This window comes from Xiphophorus couchianus, chromosome 20 (assembly GCF_001444195.1).
Source record: "Xiphophorus couchianus chromosome 20, X_couchianus-1.0, whole genome shotgun sequence".
In the NCBI taxonomy this organism is placed as follows: Eukaryota; Metazoa; Chordata; class Actinopteri; order Cyprinodontiformes; family Poeciliidae; genus Xiphophorus; species Xiphophorus couchianus.
Window position 1 is genome coordinate 1,184,731 of NC_040247.1, and position 22,445 is coordinate 1,207,175.

At 39.6% G+C, this 22,445-nt stretch overlaps 2 protein-coding genes and 1 long non-coding RNA gene across 8 annotated transcripts in view; 2 read left to right on the forward strand and 1 right to left on the reverse strand.

The window, feature by feature from the left end:
* The window catches only part of LOC114135578 (uncharacterized), a 3,074-nt gene extending 1,364 nt beyond the window's left edge, over window positions 1-1,710 (forward strand). Inside the window, exons 3-4 of the long non-coding RNA XR_003593616.1 lie at window positions 32-273; window positions 1,608-1,710. This is a non-coding gene — a long non-coding RNA (uncharacterized LOC114135578). The remainder of the gene's footprint in view (window positions 1-31; window positions 274-1,607) is intronic.
* arhgef3 (Rho guanine nucleotide exchange factor (GEF) 3) overlaps window positions 1-14,715 on the reverse strand; it is a 16,520-nt gene extending 1,805 nt beyond the window's left edge. The window contains exons 1-9 of one of the 6 annotated variants that reach the window (XM_028002969.1): window positions 14,028-14,610; window positions 11,595-11,657; window positions 4,476-4,583; window positions 3,410-3,670; window positions 2,876-2,938; window positions 2,713-2,809; window positions 1,932-2,008; window positions 1,596-1,853; window positions 11-181 (exon numbers count right to left, since the gene is read on the reverse strand). In XM_028002969.1, the coding sequence (XP_027858770.1) occupies window positions 11-181; window positions 1,596-1,853; window positions 1,932-2,008; window positions 2,713-2,809; window positions 2,876-2,938; window positions 3,410-3,670; window positions 4,476-4,583; window positions 11,595-11,657; window positions 14,028-14,060 (1,131 nt within the window). In that variant the 5' untranslated portion in view covers window positions 14,061-14,610. Of the gene's footprint in view, window positions 1-10; window positions 182-1,595; window positions 2,009-2,712; window positions 2,810-2,875; window positions 2,939-3,409; window positions 3,671-4,475; window positions 4,584-6,887; window positions 8,377-11,594; window positions 11,658-14,027 lie in introns of those variants that run through there. The other 5 variants (XM_028002967.1, XM_028002964.1, XM_028002966.1 and 2 more) reach the window with 5 other exon arrangements.
* A 57-nt stretch (window positions 14,716-14,772) lies between these two features.
* On the forward strand, window positions 14,773-18,405 carry LOC114135577 (tripartite motif-containing protein 35-like). Its single transcript, XM_028002971.1, has 2 exons — window positions 14,773-16,137; window positions 16,218-18,405. The coding sequence occupies exon 2, from the start codon at window positions 16,230-16,232 to the stop codon at window positions 17,613-17,615; it is 1,386 nt and encodes a 461-aa protein (XP_027858772.1). The 5' UTR covers window positions 14,773-16,137; window positions 16,218-16,229; the 3' UTR covers window positions 17,616-18,405.
* The last annotated feature ends 4,040 nt before the right edge of the window (window positions 18,406-22,445 follow it).

Genomic DNA, 22,445 nt, shown 5'->3' on the forward strand with positions numbered 1-22,445 from the left:
AGACACTAACGATTCCTCTGTTGTTCTTCAGCTCTCCGTGGCAGCTGAGCGTCTTGGATCCGTCGATCAGTTCGTTCCGCCGTCCTTCCTCCGAGTACAGCAGACGGTCCTTATAGTGCTGACACTCCGACTCTCCGGTCCGCCGGTTGATGTCTGCCACCACGCTCTGCACCACCAGCATCTGCAGGGCCACAGACGAGCTACTTACAGTACGCTGCCTTCAGATGGCGAACAAAACCGGGAAATTATGACTTCCGGGTCGGAAAAATCCAAGTGAGTGAAACTGGGAGGAACTCCGAATACATTCAGCTTCGACTTTTAAGGCTGAATTGGTGTTTGAGCACCAACAGCAGCAAGCTGCGGTGGAAATGACTTTATTTTACAAAACGCACTTTTAAAATCAAAGCTACACGTAGCCCTGAAACTCTTAACTGAAAGTTTTGTTTTCATGTGTTAAGAAATAATGATTATTTTGGTGCTTAATACAGCTAATATACGACATGTGTAAAGATATAGCCAACACTTTTATTTGGAACAGTTTTCTGTTGAGCATGTGGGAGCTGACAATAGCAGACATTTAAACAAGCAGGGCTTTTTTCCTCCCCCGCTGAAGACAGAGTAATAAATTTACATTCCGAGGGGGCAAGAGACTTCTTGGCGCCTCTCCCCGTACCAGACGGAGATGAACGCGAAGTGGTCCGCCCTTTTACTTAGACAAAAACCAGACACCTTTGCCATAATGAGGGGAGTTTCCAAGTTTTTCTGAGTCCCTGAGGGAGTTTCTAATTGGTCAAAGAACGGAACGCCTTGACTGCATATATTAAATAAGGAAACACCTATTTGGTATAAAAATTACGTACACGGAGCACGCCGAGAGAAAGAGAGCGGCCGCTATTTTTGCTTTTTTTTGTCTTTGTGTTTTGTGTTCGTTTGTCTTCCCCTTGTGTGTCTTATTTTTATGAGAAAATGCATATCTCTGTTCCTCTGCAGCTTTGTTGTCGATTGCTTTGTATGAGATTAAACTCTGTGATCTGTGACGTCAACACGCTTTGTTGTTGTTTCGTTTTAGCAGGACGCCGCCACTTGCCAAGGACTCGGGAGAGAAAAGAGGAAAGAGCCAAAACTTTTTGTCCAAAGCTAGCATTAAATGATCCTCTTTTTTAATACATGACGTCATGTTAGGGCCGTTGTAGATAGAAAAAAAATAAGAGTAAATTTCCGCAAAACGCCAAAATTTTAGATTGATCTAAAGAATATTTCTACAAAAAAATCTCTGAAATTTTTGTGTTCGAAAAGTTGAAAATTTGCAAGAAAAGGTCAAGCATTTTTAAATTGTAGAAATTTCCTAGAAAAAACTCAGAAGTTTTGAGATTACTGTCAGAAATTTTATGTGAAGAAATTCCTGAGTTTGAAAAGTCAAAAGATTTGCTAAGAAAATTATGCAAAAATATTTAGATTAATTACAGAATTTATTTTAAAAAAAAAAGCAATTTCTGAGTTTCAAAAGTAAAAAATTTGCTAGGAAAGACTAGCAAAATCTTTGATCAATGTCTGGAACCACCAGCAGAGCAGTGGTCAGCGTTGGGTTTCCTCACCGCCTCCTCCAGGTGCTGCCGGTCCAGGTGGTCGTTGGGCGTGTGCTTCAGGATCTCTCTGAGCAGCAGCGGGTACTTCACCAGCCGGCTGCGAGGGATGTCCAGGAAGTTCCACAGGTCCAACTTCCTGCTGAACGGAGACTGCAGGCAGCGCTGCAAGAAGTCCTGGACCCGCCGGTCCTGCTTCTTCTGGTCCAGCAGGGCCTTGGCCTGCACCTGGTTGCTGCAGTACGGCGTGTAGGAGGAGAGACAAGGCAGCTGCAGGGACACGAACACATCGCCGTAAGGCATCCCGCCCAGCTTCAAACTGACCTTATGAGCCAGAGAAACGCTCACCCAGCCGGTCAGGATGTGTCCCACATTTTCTGTGGTTCCGTCGGGTTTTCTGGCATCTCGTAGCCGACTCAGCAAGTCTGAGAAAAAAAAGTAGAAAACTACTAGAAAAACAAACTCTTTCCACAGAATGTTGGTCTAAATTCAAGAGTAAATGTCCTCCTACACTTGATAGAAGACAAAGCCAATTAAAAAGTAACATTTCAGCAATAAATAGGAGCTTGTTTTAAGTCAAGCCTCTGCAGTTTTAATGAAAAGGTTCTAGTTCAACTGGCAACTACAACTTTGAACTAAATATTTAGCTAAAACTAACTAAAACTAAATATTTAGTTTACAAACGAAATATTTAGCAAACTAAATATATAGCTCTGAGCTAGCTAAATATTTACCTTACACATTAAATATTTATCTTTATAGCTAGATATTTTTGTTTGAAGCTACATATTTTGGAAGTTAAATATTTAATTTCAAAATAAATACTAAGCTTTTTAACTAAAAAAATGTTAAACTAATTATTTTGTGAAATATTTAGTTTGTAAATTAAATATTTAGCCTGAAAACTAAATATTGAGTTGGAAACTGCCATTTATAAATGAATGAATAATCTGGTGAAAATATGATTGAATCAATGAACCACCAGTTTTTCCTTCTTATAATTTAATACTCCAAATTTTTGCTGCCAACTTTTGACTCTGTAAATGTACAAATGGCACCCGACAGGAACTGACGTCAAATTTATGTTTGAAATGTTTTATTTGGCCTTTAATCAGAAAGTTGGTCTCACCTTCATGCAGAGGTATGAGTGAGTCCAGAGTACCGAAGATCTGGTTCAGTTCCTGCTCAGTCATGATGGCCAGCGTCAGCATCGGGTCGCGGTACGCCTGCAGATTAATTCATGTAAATACCAGAAAGACAGCGAGACGACAAACCACCACGCTGCTGTTTACCTTCTTGGCCAACTTCAGATCTTCCACCAAGTCTTGTTCTCCTTGAGCCAACTCAAAAATGGCCTGCAGGGAGACGGTTGTGTTGAGTAAAAACATCCCAGGAGACTGAACATGATTCACTTACACTGCAAAAACACAAAGTCTTACCAAGACTATTTCTAGAGCAAATATCTCAGTACAGTTGAAATGAGTCAAAACTAATGTACATAAATAACTTTTCCTCAAGAAATGGGGGAATGTTTTAAGTTCATATATTTATATTCCACTGGTAGATTATTTCACTTAAAACATGAAAAAATATCTTTTTATAAGTCAAATTATATGACTAATATTTTCAAAATCAATATTAAAGAATTATTGACTTAAAACAAACTTGTATATTTAGCTGAAAAAGATACTTGTAAGATAGTTTTGTCTTATTTAAAGTGAACTAAGATATTTATACAATAAACTCTACAAATACTGTTGTGTTTTTGCAGTGTGAAAACATAAATCTGATGATCACTTATTATATTATATATTATTATAAACCACCTCTTGTCTTTTTATCTCCTTTGGACTCAGAGTCGCTCCGACTCGGACGTCGAACGTCTCGCTCCACAGCTTGCTGTCGCGGCGCTTGGAGGCGGAGCCTGTTGCCGAGGAAACCCGCGACATGGTCATGCAGAACGGAGGGCTGGAGACGGTCGCGGAAACGACACGCGTCGTCATCGTGGAAGAGGAAGGAGGAGGAGGAGGAAGAGTTGAAGCTCGACTCTCATTACGGAAACCGACGGAGCGCTGCAGGGACAGAAACTTTAAATAAATAAACATTAAATGATATTTTTTTATTTTAAATGATTTGAATCTTCTTCTCACTGTCTGACTTTAACTTAAACTAAACTTTCTCTGTTTCATGTTTGTTAGATTGACAAAGTTTGATGTTTTTACTGACTTTGGCTGAACGGCCACTCAGTGAGGAAGAATCCATTAATCCAAAAGCAGCATGAAAGGTCAGATTAGCATCACTCTAATCCCAAATTAGTAATCATTACTAAAACCACACACGGTAAGGGATTGCCCTTCGATGGCAAGTTTTTATCAAAAAATAAATAAATAATCTGTTTCTGTTTAAAGTCGTCTCCAAGAAAATCCGTTAGTAAAGAACTCAAGATTTAAACTCAACCAATATTCACGTTTATCAGTATTTATTACTCATGTTTATTAGAATGATCAGTTTTTTAGTGAATTTTAGTTTCTTTACCCATGTTAAAGATTTCCAACATGAATATAAAACAATAAGCATAAAGTTATTTGTGAGTCCAGAAAGGAAACCCAGATTCTGGCGGGTCGTCGGTTTTCCCACAACAACTTCAGCCTCATTCAGATTCATTTGATTTGACTGGATATTTAAAATGTCTTCCAGCTCCAGTGGTAAATGTACATGAGAATTTAAAGTTTATTGATCTTTGAGGATGGGTTCTTACCAGTACCTGAAATATTATTTATTATCACAGTAACGATCTGGACAATTTATTGTTCAGAAACATGTATTGTTATTTTGCAGCAGAAAGCTACGGCAACATTTCCAGTGAAAAGTGGAAACGTGTTGGCGGTTTACCTGCAGGGTTTGGCCGATCCTCTTCAGCGATGTGGCTTTGACCGGAGGCAGCAGGCTCGCCAGCGCCGCCACCCTGGGGACGGGTTTGCTGCGCTTGGTGCCCGGCTCCTGGAGGAAGAACGAAACAACGTCAGACGTCGACCTTAACCGTCAGAGTTCCTGATTTCATCGCTTTAAGAGAAATCTGCGCTGAGCAACAACTTGCATAGCCGACATACTCGACTCAGAAAAAGTTGGGGATGTTCAGCTGTTTGGTGAAATTAAAAAAATGCTCTATGACTATAAACCTTTGTCCAACTCTTTAGTGCTTAACTACGTTTTACACAACTAGTTGTTCTCTAACAAGAAGCTTAACTTCCTGGTTTTAGTGAGAACGGATCCTAAAAGAGAAAATAAACAAAGTCCTGAGGTGTCTCTGAAATATGTCATTTTTTATGTTCTCCATATGTGAAAATTCATACAGTGTCTATGAGTGGGTTAGGGTTACATTAGAAGGAGCTCAATAATTCTTTTTCTACCAAAAACTGGATGTTAAAAGTCTTCAGTCTGGTGCTTTGGTATCAACTGGCCTTTTTTAAGAACAGTTTAGTTTACAGAGACTTCATAATTCATTTTATTTGTTTATTTATTTTGGATCATTAAGATGTCTTCCAGTTCCAGGTTTAAATGTTCAATAGTATTTATAGTTTATTGATCTCTGAGAATGTGTTCTTAGCATTACTGTTGGAAAATGGTCTAAAAGCAACAATATTATCATGTATCGCAATATCTACTGAGGCAATTTATCGGCCAGCAACATTTTGTATCGTAAGAGGACTATCAATACCAACACTTTTTATGATTTAAGTTGGATATATATTGAAATAGGCTGCACAGTGGCGCAGTTGGTAGCACTGTTGCCTTGCAGCAAGAAGGTCCTGGGTTCGATTCCCGGCCGGGGTCTTTCTGCATGGAGTTTGCATGTTCTCCCTGTGCATGCGTGGGTTCTCTCCTGGTACTCCGGCTTCCTCCCACAGTCCAAAAACATGACTGTCAGGTCAATTGGTTTCTCTAAATTCTCCCTAGGTGTGTGTGTGTGTGTGTGTGTGCCTGGTTGTTTGTCCTGTATGTCTCTGTTGCCCTGCGACAGATTGGCGACCTGTCCAGGTGACCCCGCCTCTGGCGACCTGTCCAGGTGACCCCGCCTCTTGCCCAGAACGTAGCTGGAGAGGCAGCAGCTCCTCCTGACCCCATCAGGGACAAAGGTGAACAGAAAATGGATGGATTGAAATATCTGACCTTGAGGTTTTGTGGTCTCTCTTTTGAATCATTTAGTTAAATCAGCTTAAAACAAGCTTCTGTTTCTTGCTGAAAAGTTACTTGTAAGTTAATTTTGTCTTATTTTAAGTGTAAGAAACTACACCAAAAATACTTGGCAATATTTTGTGTTTTTGCTGTGAAGTTCAAGTTATATAATCTCAATGTTTTTGTAACTTATTGTCATTAGACTAAAACTTACACATGGATATAATAGAGTGTCTTTAAAAACAGTGGAAGTGGACTGAACACAGATCCTTGAGGTTCACCACAAAATTAGTCTTTCAAGTGAATCATTTTTAATTTCTGCTGGTTTCTTTGACAAGAAAGACAATAAACATTTTCCTGCGTGTCCACAGGCCTGCTATGGTCTCCTGTCAGTTTGTCCTGGATGTGATGGCAGTAAATCAATAGATGACAATAAACTGACCTGCTGGAATATAGAAATATAAAATATGCTCTTCCAATCTATGCTTTTGTTTTAAATTATGTTAAAAAACATCGTGAAATATTAGTTTCTAATCCAGACAACAGAAATGACAGGTAAAAACTAGAAAAGAAACATAAAAAAGGTAATAAATATTTAGAATAAATAAGCGAAAGAAAGAAAGAAACAGATTAGATTACAAGAGAGGATGGACACTGGTCCATCAGACAGCAACAAGATAAAGACAGAGATATTAATAATTTCTTACTTAACTTGTTTCCAATTCAATTACTTTAGAAATAATCTTGACAAATTAGAAAAGACAAAATAGACATTAAAGAGGAGAACAGACAGCATAAATTACAGCTAAATAACATAGAAATAGATAAAAACTACAGTGAGTAGATGATAGAAGTAGATTTGACAGGATGCATTTAGAGAGCAAAAAAATAGATTTAGATCATTTAGAGAAGAAAAACACAAAACCTAGAAAATAAAGTTTGTTAGATTTTGGGTCAGATGAGAATAAAACCAACATATTCCACTCAGTGAGCAAAACCAATGTAAACTCAGAAACTCCAGATAAATATATCATTGGTGTGAAGCTTTAATTAACAATAAAAAAGTGAAAATATCTTCAGATTTCTGTGTGACATATACCACAGAGATTGACCGGAGGAGCGTCTTACCTCCTCCTGTTTCCCCATGTTGTGGTTCTGAGAGGTAAACCCAAAGGTTAGCAGGTGTCCCAGCACAGAACCGGGCCTCTGACCTGCCACCATGCTGACCACCCCCAGACTTCAGCAGGTCCCGTTAGAGCGCCACCGAATCATCACCCAGGAAAAGCTCCTACTGATCCTCCAGGTTTGTTCTGTACAGACCGACCAGGAAAAATGTCCGAAGATCGTCTGCTCCTCTGTCCAACCGCTGTCTGAGATAACGGGTCGCCCCTCCCTCACCGACATGCTCCTGAACTCTGGTTCTGCTCCACTTACTCAGCTCTGTCCCTCTCTGATTTCCTTCCTTCCATTCTTATTCTTCCCCCTAATTTCTAATGCTTTAGCTTGATTTACCAACATTTCTGCTCCAAATGAAGCCCAACCATTTATTTTGCTCTGTTTGGTCATTTATAAACATCTTCTGTTGAAACAGCCACAGAGTAAGTCTATAGCAATCGTTCTCAAACTGTGGTGGTCTGCAAGGTACTGCATGATCTTTAATTTGCTGTGTACAGCTTACCAAAGAACTGTTAAAAATAATAAAAGAATAAGTAGGTTAAGACCAGGTCACTCAAAAGAAAAGCTGAAGATGCTGGTGGAAACAAAACGATGATATGAATACTTATAAGTCATTTCTGCAGGAAAAACTTTTGGTTTCTCTGAGTGAGTCGCCAAACTTTAGCTTTTAGAATACAATTAGAAACATAACCTGCCACCAGAAAGCCGATGTACGTCTGCCAGGCCTGGGGCTGCACTGCTGGGCTGCTGGGTGTGATAACCAGGCGTGAGCAGCGCTGCGCCCCACGCTGACTGACTGCATCCAAACATCCAAAATCAAATAATTATTTACACCAGACTAAAAGAAAAGTTTTGTTTCTGCCAAAGCAACTCAAGTCTGTTTTTCTTTTATCATACTCCTAAACTACAAAGAGCATGGACATGTTATTAAAGCATAAACTTGTAAAGAACTGCTGCGTTTTTCATTTTCATGTCTTCCATCATTGGAATCCACATCTTCAGAATCTGTAAATAACCCAATATAGCTCAAACATTTTGTTAGCAAGCTAGGTAGTGAGTTAGCAAGCTAAAATGTATCTTGGTAGCTAAATATTAGCTCCAAACGAAGTATTTCGTTAGCAAGCTAAATATGCATTTTTCAATTAGCTCCAGATAAAATATTTAGGTAATAGGCTAAGATCTTAGTCTACTACATAAACTGGCTGGCTAAATATTTATTTTGAAGCCAAATATTGAGTTAGCAAGCTGAATACTGCATTTGCTGACACAGTATTTAGCTTCAAAATATGTATTTAGCGAGCTAATTTAGCTCCAAGATAAATATTTATCTTACCTACAAACAATTTAGCTCTGATCTAAATGTTTAGTTTATAAGCTAAATATTATAAGTTATAAGTTACAACTGAGAGTTTTTACTGGTTTCCATTGCCAAACAACAACATAGAAACCAGACAACAGAGCTACAGCCTGAATGCCACATTCATAAACATTTATCTAATTAAACTTTGATTTAAATATATTTATTTATGTCAGTATTTTTTTCAGTATGACCTCAATTCTCAAGTCATTAGAACTGATAGTACAGCTGGTACTGGAGCTACTGGTTGTACTGGAAACGCCATCCCGCTCAGTAAAAGGGAGGGAGAGATGTGGGCCTGCAGGCGGCCAGCGCTGTGTCCTGCTTTTGTCCAGCAGTTTCCAGATCAATAACTATGTTTGTTGGTGGCGTTATTAGTTATTTGGTGAGAACATGAACATGTAGACAGAAGCATTTTCTAACTTCCCAAACGGCACAGCAGCACTCATGTTTAGTTATGGATGGAAAACCTGATAGAGCATAAAACCATTTATTTTTGTTTACATATAAACAAAAATAAATGGATAAAGAGTGACGTATAAATCTAGAAAAGGTTAATGTAGGATAAAAAATAAAACTACTTAGAAGGCTTTGTAAAAAATAAATAAATATCCTCATTCTGTTAAACTGTGACTATTATTGGAGTCAACAGCGAACTCTGACACTTCCTGGTCGCTAAACAAAAGGGCTAACCCTAACCCTAACCCTGACCCCTAACCCTATCCCTGACCCCTAACCCCCTAACCCTAACCCTGCTCCACCTCTGACTCTATTGTCCAAACAAAGCCACGTGTCTGCAGACGTTTCAGACCCGCCTTAGAAAGAAGCAACTGAAATGTTGAGTTTTACAACTGTGCAATAAAAACCTTTTTGAAAGAGAAATAAAAGTGTCACTGGCTTTTATTTGATATTTCTTCCCTCAGTGTGATTCTTCATCGATCGCTGAGCATCTATAATGTTGGCCTGAGGGATTCAATTAACTGGTGGGAACATGAAATCAATGGCATGAAATCTGGATCCAAACAGAAACTTCACAGTAAACACAATATTCATTATAACTATGATCACAATTTGTTCTAAATTTGCACTAAATAAATAAGTCAAACTGAATTTAATTGCATTAAATTATCATTGTTCTTATGAATTAGATAAGAAAAGATTTATTTGTCATTGTCATCAACAGATTACAACGAGATTGAGATTTGCTCGACTCGAGTTAAGGTGCAGAATTAGTGCTATAAAAATAAATAGCTTTATAATTATAGTTATTATTTGTAGCTTTTAATTATTGTTATAAAAATAGACTTAAATGTAATTATTATTAATATCATTTGTTTTAACTGTGATTTGATGCTAAGTAAATTAATCATAATTATTCATTCTATTTCTATTACTATTATTATTACTTGTAGCTGTAGATGGGTGCTTTATAATAAAATAAAATAATAACAATAATATGTTCTGATTTGGTGTTGTAAAAATAAACGGAATTGAATATATGATATACATCATATATTATGACTATAACATAATTATACCTGTATGATTATATTATATACATAATTATATTATTATGTAGATAATAATAATAATAATAATAATAATAATAGATAATAATAAATACATTATTATATTATAATATCACATATTAATAATATATTAGTAGTAGTAATCGTATTATATATTATCATATTTATTATAATATTGACCTTTTTATTAGTTTTGCTTAATAAAGTAGCAAAAACAATTTAAAACTTAATCAGGAGTTAGATGCTAAATATTTAAAAACACAAATTAAATTCCAACACATTTGATTATTAATAAAATGCTAAAAAATGTCAGAAATATCTAAAAATATGAAGTGATTTCTTCTGTACTAGAACAACATTGTTTTAGTTTAATCTTTATATTTTAATAATAATGTTGCAATTATAGTATTTATTTAACTCCTACATCTTTAAAGAGACAGCACAAAATTATAAGTGGTTTGAAACTTTTGCACAGATCTGTGAACTCTGGGATTGTTTTTTAACTTGTAATTAATTTAAATGTGACCAACAAGTGTTTTTTCCTAATGTGACCACTTGTGTGTGTTTGTACATGTTTGTCAGCAGGGATGGATGTGTTGGATGGACCCTCCTGTCGTGACCTTTGACCTTTAGAATCAGACATGGCCGCCCCGGTGTCCTGCAGAACCCAATTGTTCTGTGTGTGATTCACTCTGCTGTGGCACTCAAACAATGGGCCGTAACTTATTCCAGGTCCCATATCTGCTCTGAACAGAGTAAGATTGATGGCGCGTTCGGGCTGTTTGTCCCGCCGGAGCGTGCTGAGCCCGGTCCACTTCCTGTGCCGGGCCGAGCAGACACGGGTCCACTTCCTGTGCTGAGACGGGGAACGCCCAGGAAGGCACGCCGATAAAAATACAGCAGGAGGGAGCGACATGAAGTACAGCTTGGTCATAATGTTCTGTACCAAACGTCTGTCTTTTCTCTTGAGCATCATTTAAAACAATACATTATTATTATATTATATTATTACATTACATTTATCTGTTGCTCCAAATAGCATTTAGTATTTAAAGGAGCAGTATTATGTTATTATGTGTTCCAGGCATATGGTGTCATTTTATAGCACAATAAAGTAACTATGTTACCTTCAGGTGTTAGAAAAATGCTCTATATCAAAAATGACTTAAATGAAGTTTTACTTCTTAATTTAATAGCTTTAAATTGGGCCTCTGTTTCTTTAAAACTCCTCCTCTTTCTGAAGCTCCGCCTTCAGAAAGCCATCACAACATGGCTCCTCTGTTAGCCCAACGATTTTACCTGCGTTTCACTCAGAGGTAGATCCTATAATGAGATCAGCAGATGTGCAGTTCCACCAGGCGCTAAATGCTAAATGCTATTGGCTAGTCTGAATATATATCATATATATGTTAATGCACCATAAATCCATTAAATCTAGGGGCTAAATCTTTCTTTGCTGTTACTTTTGTTTCTAGTGATTATTGTCCTGATTAAAAGCTTCTCGCCTCCCTTCCACTTGCTGAGGGTCACAACTACACAACTCTGCAGCCGAGCAGCAGGAGCAAACACACAGCAACTACAACAAACCGGATGCTGTTCCTATTTTCATCCTCCATTTCAAAGGTGTGAACGATTCCCTCTGCTCTTTCAGGAAGTGGTCAGACCTCTCAAGTCAATGGTTGTTTCTCAGATGTCTCATTGGTTCTGGGGCTGAGAACGACGGTTCAGCATTAACCGAGGCAGAACCAAAAGGTTAACTGGAGATGAACTCACATTGATGTCCAGACTGCAGAGGCTGAGGGCGTCTGCATCTCTGCTGGTCTGCTTTCTCTTCTTCTGCAACACAAAACACAGGAAGCAGGATTTTCAGCACAGATATGATTTAAACCACCTTGATTTCTTGATTTCAGCCAAATCTTATTGTAACTGGCAAATTTCTGGAGGTTTGATTTGTGCTAAATTCATCTATAATTAATCACTGAGTGTTAATTAAGTAAGTGTGAACTGTAATGTGAAAAGCAGGCAGTTTTACTGAATAAAGAAAATATTTTTCCTAAAGTCTGATTGGCTAATCTCAGCCTCCCTTCAGCTCATTGGCTGGTAAATATGAAGGAGGTCCTAATTGGTCCAAAAAATCCCCTCAATAAGCCAATTAAAGCTATTAATGCAAAATTCACTCATCATTTGAAAATTTTGCACAGATTTTTTGCAACATTTCCACAAATCTGACCAATGAACACAAAGCTGCAGCATGTAACTTTACTAAAATATGTTTTCTACATGCCTGTTAAATCTCTCACCATGTAGTGAAAGAGACGGATAATCTGTTAAAAATAAAGCTCCTCCACCTCCTCCCGGTGGTCCTCCAACCATCTGCCGCTCCCAATTAAAAACAACCAATCAGAGACAGGAGGCGAGTCTTAGCGCCGTCAATCATCCCCATGTACATGCTGCCACACAACAGTTGGTTCGCTACAACAAAGCCTACCATGAATGCTAAGGCTAGTTAGCATGGCCACTGAAGACGGTGGACAAACAGTTTTTCTGGGTCATATTGAGCAGTGCATACATGAGCATGATTTTCACCGCTAACATCCTCCCCCTGGCTCTGATTGGTTGTTTCTGACTGGACATTGTCCATTTCTGCATATGGCAATGCTAACATATGCTTTTTCTGTTTTGTTTCAAACAATGTGAACTTGAATGAACAAAAAGGAATTTTTCTTTTTCACTCTGACGACTAATCCTGACTTTAATTTATTTGTATTAGGACAAATACAAATATTTGTATTTTGTATTTTAAAAAAGTTAAATAGCAAACCCTTTAGAATGTTTGCACTTTAAATTATCTATGTTAAAATCCCTTTTCAGAAGGTTATGTGCAGCAATTTCAAGTCTTTTGAGAAAACAATGTTATGGCAAAAGTAAAGCTTAAGAAAAATTTTAACTTTTTGAAAAAGAAGCTGCAAAATCTGCAATTTTAGGCCACAACAACTGCAAAAACCCCTTAAAAAAACTCTGATTGCATCATCTTCTGGAAGTTTGTCATTTTAAAGCTAAACACTCAAATTGGAAAATTGGAGATATTTGAATTATATCTTTGTTTTTCATGCAGTTTCTGGGATTTCCCTTCATCGTCAGGAAACAAAGAATAAATTTACAGTAATGCTCCTCAGAATGACTAATCTTCATCCTGAACTGTTTTAAACAGCTTTCTATCACGAAGGTAACGATCACAAAGGACGCACATCAATAACAACTCTCTTCACGCTCTCAACAACATGAACAAGGAACCAAACTTCCTGTCTGCTGCCATGGCGACAAGAAGAGGAAAAAATAATCACATAAACAGCAGGGGGACAACAGAACAGAAGAGAAGAAGAAGAAAACAGGAGGGCAGAAGAAGAAGGATGTTGTGATCGGTGAGACAATAGCAGGAAGTCTGCTGTTTGTGACTTGTGTCCCTGCTCTGCTGTTGTTACACAACTTTAACTGCAGAAATCAGAGAAGAAGAGCTTCTTTATTCCACATAAGGTCAATCTACTTCCTCCAAACCTGTCCTGTTAATTACCTGAAATAATCTCAACCAGTCTGTTTAAAGGAAAAATATTGCTTCTGATATTTGCTAATGGGAACACGTTCAGGTCTTTTTTCCCAGTATCCCTTTACTGGAAAGTGGCATCAGGAGGAGCAGTGCAGATTTCATCCTGACCATGAAAAGGCGATAACAGGTATTGGATGTAGATTCATATTCAACCATTTTCAGGCCATAAAAACCATAAAGCTAGATGGAAAAGTCCCATCTGGTCCAACGGTTTCTGCACATGTTCCAGCTACGGCAACAATGCCTCACAGGTACAATGGTTCAGGACATTATGTCCATATTTCAGAACAAAATATCTGATTCATAGAAAAGGTTTTAAAGGATTTTATAAACTTCAGCAAATTAAACCTCCACCCTTCCATCCATTTTTTTACTCCCTTGTCCCTCGTGGGGTGGGACGGGTGCTGCTGCAAACGTTTCGGGCAAGAGGCGGGGTACAGAAAAAAAAACTTATTTGTTATTTTTATTCCGAGAGACATTTTGTTTTGTCTCGTTACTTTGACATGAGAGGATAGAACATAACCTAGAAACCTTAACTCTACAGAGTTTAATATGAGAAACAGAAGAAGCTGAAGTCCATCCTGAGACCCTTTCTGACTTACCCGATAGTAAACGAAGAGGCAGCAGCCCATCATCAGGACCAGATCTACTCCTCCACCACAGAATTTGTCGATCTGCTGCTCCTCTTCCTCCAGGTCTCCTTCTTGGTCCCCCAAAGTAAATCAGCTGTCCTCCCTGTTCTCCTCCACAAATGCCATCCAACACTTGCACCAACTTCTCCGTTAATCTCCTTCACAGTCACATTTTACTCAACACTCAACTCTTTTTCCTTAAAACTGCACACTATCATTCTTCCTCCAGTTTGTCCCTGCAAATTGTCCTTCTTCTCTCAGTCCTTCTGTCCAGCCATGAATTTCTCCATCTGCTTTCTTGCCCTTCACCTTCTCCCTGAGTGGATCCACAGACCCTCAGGAACAGGAACCCCTTCACAATATGTGTGTGCGTCCACTCAGTTCCCACCGGACAAACAGGAAGTGACGACCGCCGGGAGAAGAAACAGCCGTCTAAAATTAGGAGCTCCAGGAGACAGAGTGACACCAGAGGTAAAAATCCCTGAGACACCAAGAGTCTGACGATCAACCAATCTTTCATCTCCAATATTTTCATTTCCAGAGACTCTTTGCTCTTGTGCCCTCTTCAGGTTACACACTGGATTTTCTGATGTATTCAAAATTAATTAAGTTTCTCATAATTTCTCACAATTAATGCATTTTTTACAATATTTAAATCTTTATACTTTCTGTGTCTGTGTAAAGACATAACACATGAATCTACCTTTCATTTCTCCATGGTGTCACTACAGTCCTCACCTTTTGTCCTCCACCTCATTACTCTCATCCATCTTTGCCCTAAACTTCCTGGCCTCATTCTTCACTTCTCCATCTTAGGACTTCTAATGCCTTGTTTCCACTGAGCAGCATGGGTTGGTACAGCTTTGTTCGCTATTTTGACTGTTCCCAATGTAAAAGTGGCCCATACAGCTGACTAGAACCACACCATTCCTCCTTTAGTGTAAGTCCAAAGAGCAATGGTACCGTATGGTTACGGTGGAGCTACTAGTGCCACACAATTCATTGATTGGAGGACAGAAAAATGTCTCTACTACAAAACATGCAACATAATATTGTGCCACATTTGTCATCACACTATGATGCTACGCTAGGTGTGAGAGTCCAACTGGTGAACACACAGGTCTTTGCTAAAAAACTTCATCTTAATCGCTATTAATTTTGGAGACGGCAAAAACTGACCTGTTTTGAAGTTACATCCTGGGTAAAACTTTACAGAAATTCTATGTAAATTCAAGCTTCAACAATTTATTAAATCACTGAGTGGCTATGGTTAAGTAAATACTTGGAATTAGATTAGTTAGAATAAATCAATATTTATATAGGTCAGATCTTCCTCTGGTCTGAAGGACATTTCAGCACAAAAATAGAAAATACTCAGTGTAGTTTAAAAAATCCTGACTGTTCAGGTTTATTTTTGTTTGGAAGGAACTCCAGCTTCTTTGTTGGTGAAATGAGTTTTATGTTTCGTTTGCGTGAAAGTCATGAATCATTACGGCTGAAAATACCTGGTTTTTCCTGCTGGTGCAAAGTGCATAAGGAGTGGGGCATCACCTCCTGACTTCCATAATACACAGGCAGCAACATAAGGATAACCTGGAATTAAAGGGGTGGTTTTGTTTTTTAGACAAATGGACATGACGGTTAGAGTCCAAGAGCATGAGGACTGGAGCAGCGCCACTGACAGCACTGATTTACAGACACCGTTTAGAAAAAGAAAAATACCAGGTGCAAGTCAACCAGGGTAGCAAACATTTTAACAATTCACAATAGTCAGAGGTGAGCAGAGTACCCAAAAATTGTACTTAAACATATTTTACCTCAAGTGAGAGTAAAAAGAGCCAATTAAATTTTGGGATGGCTTTTGCACTACAACCAGTATAAACAGGAGGTGGCAGCAATTCGCCGTACCTCCCTTAATACCAAGAAGCGATATGTCCCTGACCAATATGGCGGCCGCGTTCACGTATGGCTGTGGCGGGCTTCGACAGGACGTCACCGGAAGCAGCATTTGTTTACCTCTGGAGACCTCAAAGACTCCGGAATCTAAAGTTTGTCGTCCAACTGACTTTGTGAACTGAACGTAAGTTTATTTAAAACTGGGAAGTAACTTTATTTAGAGCGAATCGCGGATCTAACTTCCTGTTTTTAACTTTGCGTCAGCGTTAAGACAACATGGCTTCAAATTTAGAAGAGGAACTGTCCTGCCCCGTTTGTCGGGACATCTTCAGAGACCCCGTCCTCCTGTCCTGCAGCCACAGCTTCTGCAGGGCCTGTCTGGGCAGGTGGTGGGCGCAGAAACAGATCCGGAAGTGTCCGGTCTGCAACTGGGACTCCGACCGCAAGGAGCCCACGTGCAACCTGGTGCTGAAGAACACGTGCGAGGCTTTCCTCCTGGAGCGCGAAGATGTCTGCCAGCTGCACTCAGAGAAACTGAAGCTGTTCTGCTTGGACCACCAGCAGCCGGTGTGTCTCATCTGCAGGGACTCCAAGCAGCACAGCGGCCACGTCTTCCGGCCCGCAGCCGAGGTGGCGCAGGACCGCAGGGAGGCGTTGCGGAAGTCCATCATGCCCCTCCAGGAGAAACTCAAGCTTTTCACAAAAGTCAAGGAAGACTTGGACCTGACTGCCCAACACATTCACTCCCAGGCCCGACTCACAGAGGCCAGGATACGGAAGGAGTTCAGGATGCTGCAGCGGGTTTTGCGTGATGAAGAGGAGGTCAGGGTGGCTGCGGTGAAGGAGGAAGAGGAGCAGAAGAGTCTGAAGGTGAACGAGAAGATTAAGGTTCTAGACGGAGTAATGACTGCTCTTTACGACACCATCAAATCTGCAGAGAGGAAGCTGAGATGTAAAGACGCTCCGCTCCTGCAGCGCTCCAGCGCTGCAGGAGCGGAGCAGCAGCGCCCCCTGCCGGAGCTGCCCCAGCCGGTTGCAGGCGCACTAATGGATGTGGCCAAACACCTGGGCAACCTGCGCTTTAACACCTGGAAGAAGGTCAAACACGTGGTGTCCCGTACGCCAGTGGTTTTGGACCCAAACACGGCCGGACCGGGACTTATCATCTGCGAGGATCTCGCTGCTGTCAGGCGGGGAAGCAGACAGAAACTCCCCGGGAATCCCGAGAGGTTCGAGTCGGAGGGGATCGTTTCGGCCTCCAGGAGCTTCACTGCGGGGGTCCACTTCTGGACCGTGGAGGTGGCAGACTGCAGCAGCTGGTTCGTTGGCGTTGCAGAAGAATCGTTCAAAAGGAAGAAACCGATTCAGTTCAGGTCAGGATTGTGGGCTGTTTGTTTTTCCAAAGAAAAATATTCCTATTTCTCCCCTGGAGCGCCCGCCAGCTTCCACGTTACAGGAAAACTGCAGGCAATCCGGGTCCATCTGGACCTGGAGAGGGAAAAACTGTCTTTTACCGACCCCAGAACCCTCAAGCACATCTGCACCTTCTCACACAGCTGGTCGGAGAAAATGTTTCCGATCTTTTACGTGGGAGGCGTCAAACCGATGAAGATATTACCGTCAGAGGGCGGCGGGCCGGAAGACGAGGACGGCAAGGAGTAGGACGCCATTAGGATGAGGGCAGACATGTTGCTCAGGGAAGTGAAGCGGCTCGTCCTGTCAGGAGAAGCTTCTCCATTACAATATTTGTCTATTGCTGCGTTTCCATTAACCATAAAATTGCAATTATGAGAATAAATTTGCTTAATGGAAACACGAAAATCGTATTTAGCAAAAATGCAATGAAACACTTTTCCCCCCACATTACAGTAGATCAACAGCCGGATATCACTGCTGCTGAAAACAGGGAAGGAGGAAGTAGGATGGTGAATATTTTATTTTATTTTAGAACAATGTGCAGCTGGCTCCATCATAGTTCTCACAGCATCAGGGTTCATAAATAGTTGTGCATCATCGTGTTGAATCCAAAGCTCTTCTGTAAAACTACAATTTCCCAAAACGTTGCTTACGTTGCCGGCTCCAAAATAGGCGGGGCTTGTTGTAGGACACTAAGGTTTCCTCTGATGGCTGAATTATGAACACATGTCATCCAGCGTCACTTCCTCCTGCCCTGATTTTATTTGATCAAAAAACAAACAGACCGCTGCCTGTCGTCATCTGTGACGTCAGGCTGTTGGTCACGTGACTCGTGTGATTTTTAACAGTCTTTCCATTGCACTCTGGACAAGTCCATTCATTATGGCTGAAAAAACACCTCATCTCAGCGCAAAATCTGTCATGGAAAAACTCCAGTTTTTTCAAAATTGGTGTGTTTCCATTAAGCAAATTTATTTTTGTAACTTCAATTTTACGGTTAATGGAAACATAGCTGGTGTTAGATTAAAAATGGTGAGTTATACTGAAATGATGCTGCAACAGAACCGTCACTGCCAGAGTTTACAGTGTTTAAAACAAACAGAAGAGAGATTTCTTCTAAATTAGGAATAAATAATCCTATAAATGAATGAATCAACACATTTGTATGGAAAAGGATTCAGGATAAAATAATTCAGAAATTAATCTCAAAGTTCAGAGTTTAGACTCAGAATTCTGACTTTCAGAATTTTGACTGTTTTATTTTTTAAACAAAATTCAGATTTTAATCTCAGAATTATGACTTTTCTGGAAATTCAGATTTTTTTTTCCTTGCAAAAATTATAGAAAATAATAGAATCTGTTTTATCAAACCTTTGTTCTGTTAATTTTGGTTGCAATAATGAGTAACAGCTGTTTAGTTCACAGCAGCCTAACTTTGAATTACAGAATTATTATAAATGGTCCATTTCTGTGTTTTTTCCAGAGCAAGAATCATATTGTTGTTACATTGATTAAATAATACATACGACTGAAAATGTTTACCTAAGAGGATTAGCAGCTTGACGCAGCCTTGCTGCATTGTTTGCATTTTGTTGTTGGGATTTGTTTGTCATTTTTCTAGTTTCAATTTTAAAAAAGAAATAAAAATATTTAGAAACATCTAAAAAAAGCCTTTTCTGTGTTTAGTTATGACATGATGAAATCAAAGTTGGGCAGCATGGTGGAGCAGTTTTGAGTTTTGCTTTGCAGCTTGAAGGTCTTGGGTTCAAATCCCAAACCGGGGCCTTTCTGTGTGTTCTCCCTGTGCATGCATAGGTTCTCTACGGGTACTCCAGCTTCTTTCCAGTCCACAAACATGACTGCTGGGTTGATTGTTTGCCATATTTACAGCAGAGGATATATACTGCAGATAGATGATCATTTCATAACTGAAATGAGGATTAAAATATTGGCAACAGACGTTTCCTGCTTACAGCAAAAATCCAGATTTATCAGTTAATCTCATTTATCTTGTTTTTTCCTAAAATATTTTCTCCTTTGATTTCTAATTTATCCTAAAAATACAAAATGCTTTAAAGAAAATAATGATGAGAATAAATAAGCGCAGCCTCTTTCTTTGAATTTGACTCATTTGGGTCCACTGTTTTTCAGACATTAGTTTCTCCACAGCTGCCACCCCCGTTTCCACCAGGTTGAGGTTTGGGCTTTGACTGGTCCGTTCTGCTGCTGTGTTTTGGATCCTAGTGATGCTGTTAGGGTCATCAGCAGCTATTGGACAGATGGTTCCATATTTGTTGGGTTTCTTAGTTGTGGGACTCAATTTTTAATCGAGTTAATTTCATGGACTGCAATTAAACTTTTGAATGGAAACCAATAGAATTTACAAAATAAGCAACATTTTCAATTCAAAATCTCTTTTGCTGTTAAATTATTGAAAGTATTCGTATGAGCTCAACAACAAATATTTATAATTTTTAATCTGTTATTTAGTTTAACCATCAAATTAGTGCAAAGTTCAACTTTCAAGTGATGCAAAAATACCTTGGAAATGTGGCTTGGATGCTAACATTAGCGTTAGCATCTGTGCTCCTCTAAATGTTTAGCATTGAAATGCTAGGCTAACTCCCTTATCACAACAGTCTTCCATCGGTTTTCGAAGCAGAAATGAACCTGATTAATGATCTCGTCCGTCGCTGTTGTTAGCAACGTACCAGAAACAATTCAAAGATTACGGCTTGAGACTGTTGTATGTAAAACAACAAAAAGGAAAATGTGATTCAAGATTGGCAGTTCTTAATAAAAATGTTTCTTGCTTTTAACTCCTTATAATAATTTTCAGACTTTTTAGGCAGCAACAATCATTCCCATTGGTGATTGCTGATGTCTTTCCTTAAAACCATTTTGAAGTTGCAAACTGAAGTCAGTAACTGCACATCACTAACGACCTCACCTGGACTGTGAACACCACGTCTCTGGCCAAGAGGGCACAGAAACGCTTGTACTTCCTGCGGAGGATGAGAAGAGCACACCTGCCCCTGCCCATCCTCAAGACGTTCTACAGAAGCACCATAGAGAGCATTCTGACCAGCTGCCTCTCTGTGTGGTGTGGAGGCTGCAGCGCCTCCTACTGGAAGAACGTGAGGAGAGTGGTGCGGACAGCAGAGAGGATCATCGGGGCCCCCCTTCCCTCCGTTCAGGACATTTCATCCCAGCGCTGCGTGTCCCGAGGCCGAAACATCGTCAGTGACCCCTCACACCCACCATGGACTGTTCTCCCTGCTGCCCTCTGGAAAGAGGTTCTGCAGCATCCGGTGCAGGTCCACCAGGTTCTGAAACAGCTTTTTCCCACTTGCCATCAGACTGCTGAACTCTTAACTGGACTGCACTTAAAATCTGGTCTCCACTTTATACCTTGCACATATACATATGTGCAAGGTATGAAATAACTTCTATTTTACTGTCAGTCCTGCACTTTATATTTTATATTCATATTTTATACTGTATTTTATTTTATTCTAGACTAACCTCACAACATTGGAAGCTCAAAACATTGTCCTGAGCCGTATGCAACGAAATTTGGTTCTGTATTCACCCTGTGCATGAAAAATGACAATAACGTCAGTCGAAGTCTAACTGGATGTTTTATCACATTCACTAACTTCAGGCACAATTTCCATTAAATGAAAGCAGTGACGTGCTGTGAAGACCTAAGATGGCTGCCAACAACAACGTGAGTTTTATTTGCGTAATAATGTAGTTGGAAACCTTCGATGTCTGATTTTGACCATATTAGTTCAAACCTTGGTGTATAATCTGTGTTTCAAAAACCAAGAGAAGTGATTAATGCATCCAGCTCCTCCATAAATTCTCTGATTACACAACACTCTATTAAAAGCCACAAATCTCAGCAAATCAAACTGGAATCGTTTCGCTTCAGGACTAAAAATAACAACCTGTTTTTTGTGGATCAGCTGGGTGACGGCACTTCCTGGGAACGTCGACCCGGAGACCACAGGAATACCTCGCATTCCTGCAGGGAGTAGGTCAGCTGAACGCTGGGAAGGTATGTAATCCAACCTGATGCCCCTTTAAAGCACTTACATTACGTTTTCTTTTATTTTTTGCTGAAACCTAAAGTTGACGTTCATTTTTAGATCACGACGCAATTTTTTAAAAGCACAGATGAGTTATAAGAATCTATATTTAAAATGTCAACAACAGTGAAGCCCCATTCTATTCTATTCACTGAATTTCTGTGGAAAGTTACGGAGCCCTCTAGGGGACATGGGGAATTTTTTTTCTTTTGCGTTCCCTCGCAAAACCTTTTGCGTTCCCTCGCAATACTGTACTGGTCAGTTATGCAGCATAATTGAATCCTGTAGCCTTTCTTACGGTGGGCGCCGTACTTTATGCTTTAATATAAGGTTATGTGAGGTTTTTCCATGAATGTTAGTATCTTTTTGTGAAATATCTGAAGTTTTATATCTTTCTTTAGGATAGAAAGGCAACACAAACCTACGATATAAACAGAAACCTTCCGTAAGTAGGAAAGAAATAAAAACACATTATAATTTGGACTATTTCTGAGTTATTATAGCTGGTAATAAATCATCTGACAGTTTTGATTGTGTCTCTGTTGTTCTAGTCTGAATGGTTTAAAGAGCTGCTTTCAGTTCCATCTCAGCCATAACAGACATAAACATGCAGTAATAAATAAATCGATTTTCAATCAGTGTTTTGCACCAAACAGTTAATAATAATAAACAAGTTTTCACTGAGGCTCTGTAGGAGCCTTATGAATGAAATAAGTAATTATTGATATGACAGGAGCAGCGGCTTTGACACTTAGGTGTGTCGACGTGACGTCACCAGGTATGAATGGAAGGATACTGGCTTTGTGTGTATTAGGAAGCGGTGAGCGGGGCGGTCAGTCCTTGCAAAGTTTGGAGCCTGATAATCAAAATGGAATAAATCGATAATTGTGACAGAACAAAGAAAAGGTTTGGAGTTGATTGATACACAGACAGATGAGATTCCCAGAGTTAACCCAGTGAGGCCCTTTACCATCATTAGTTT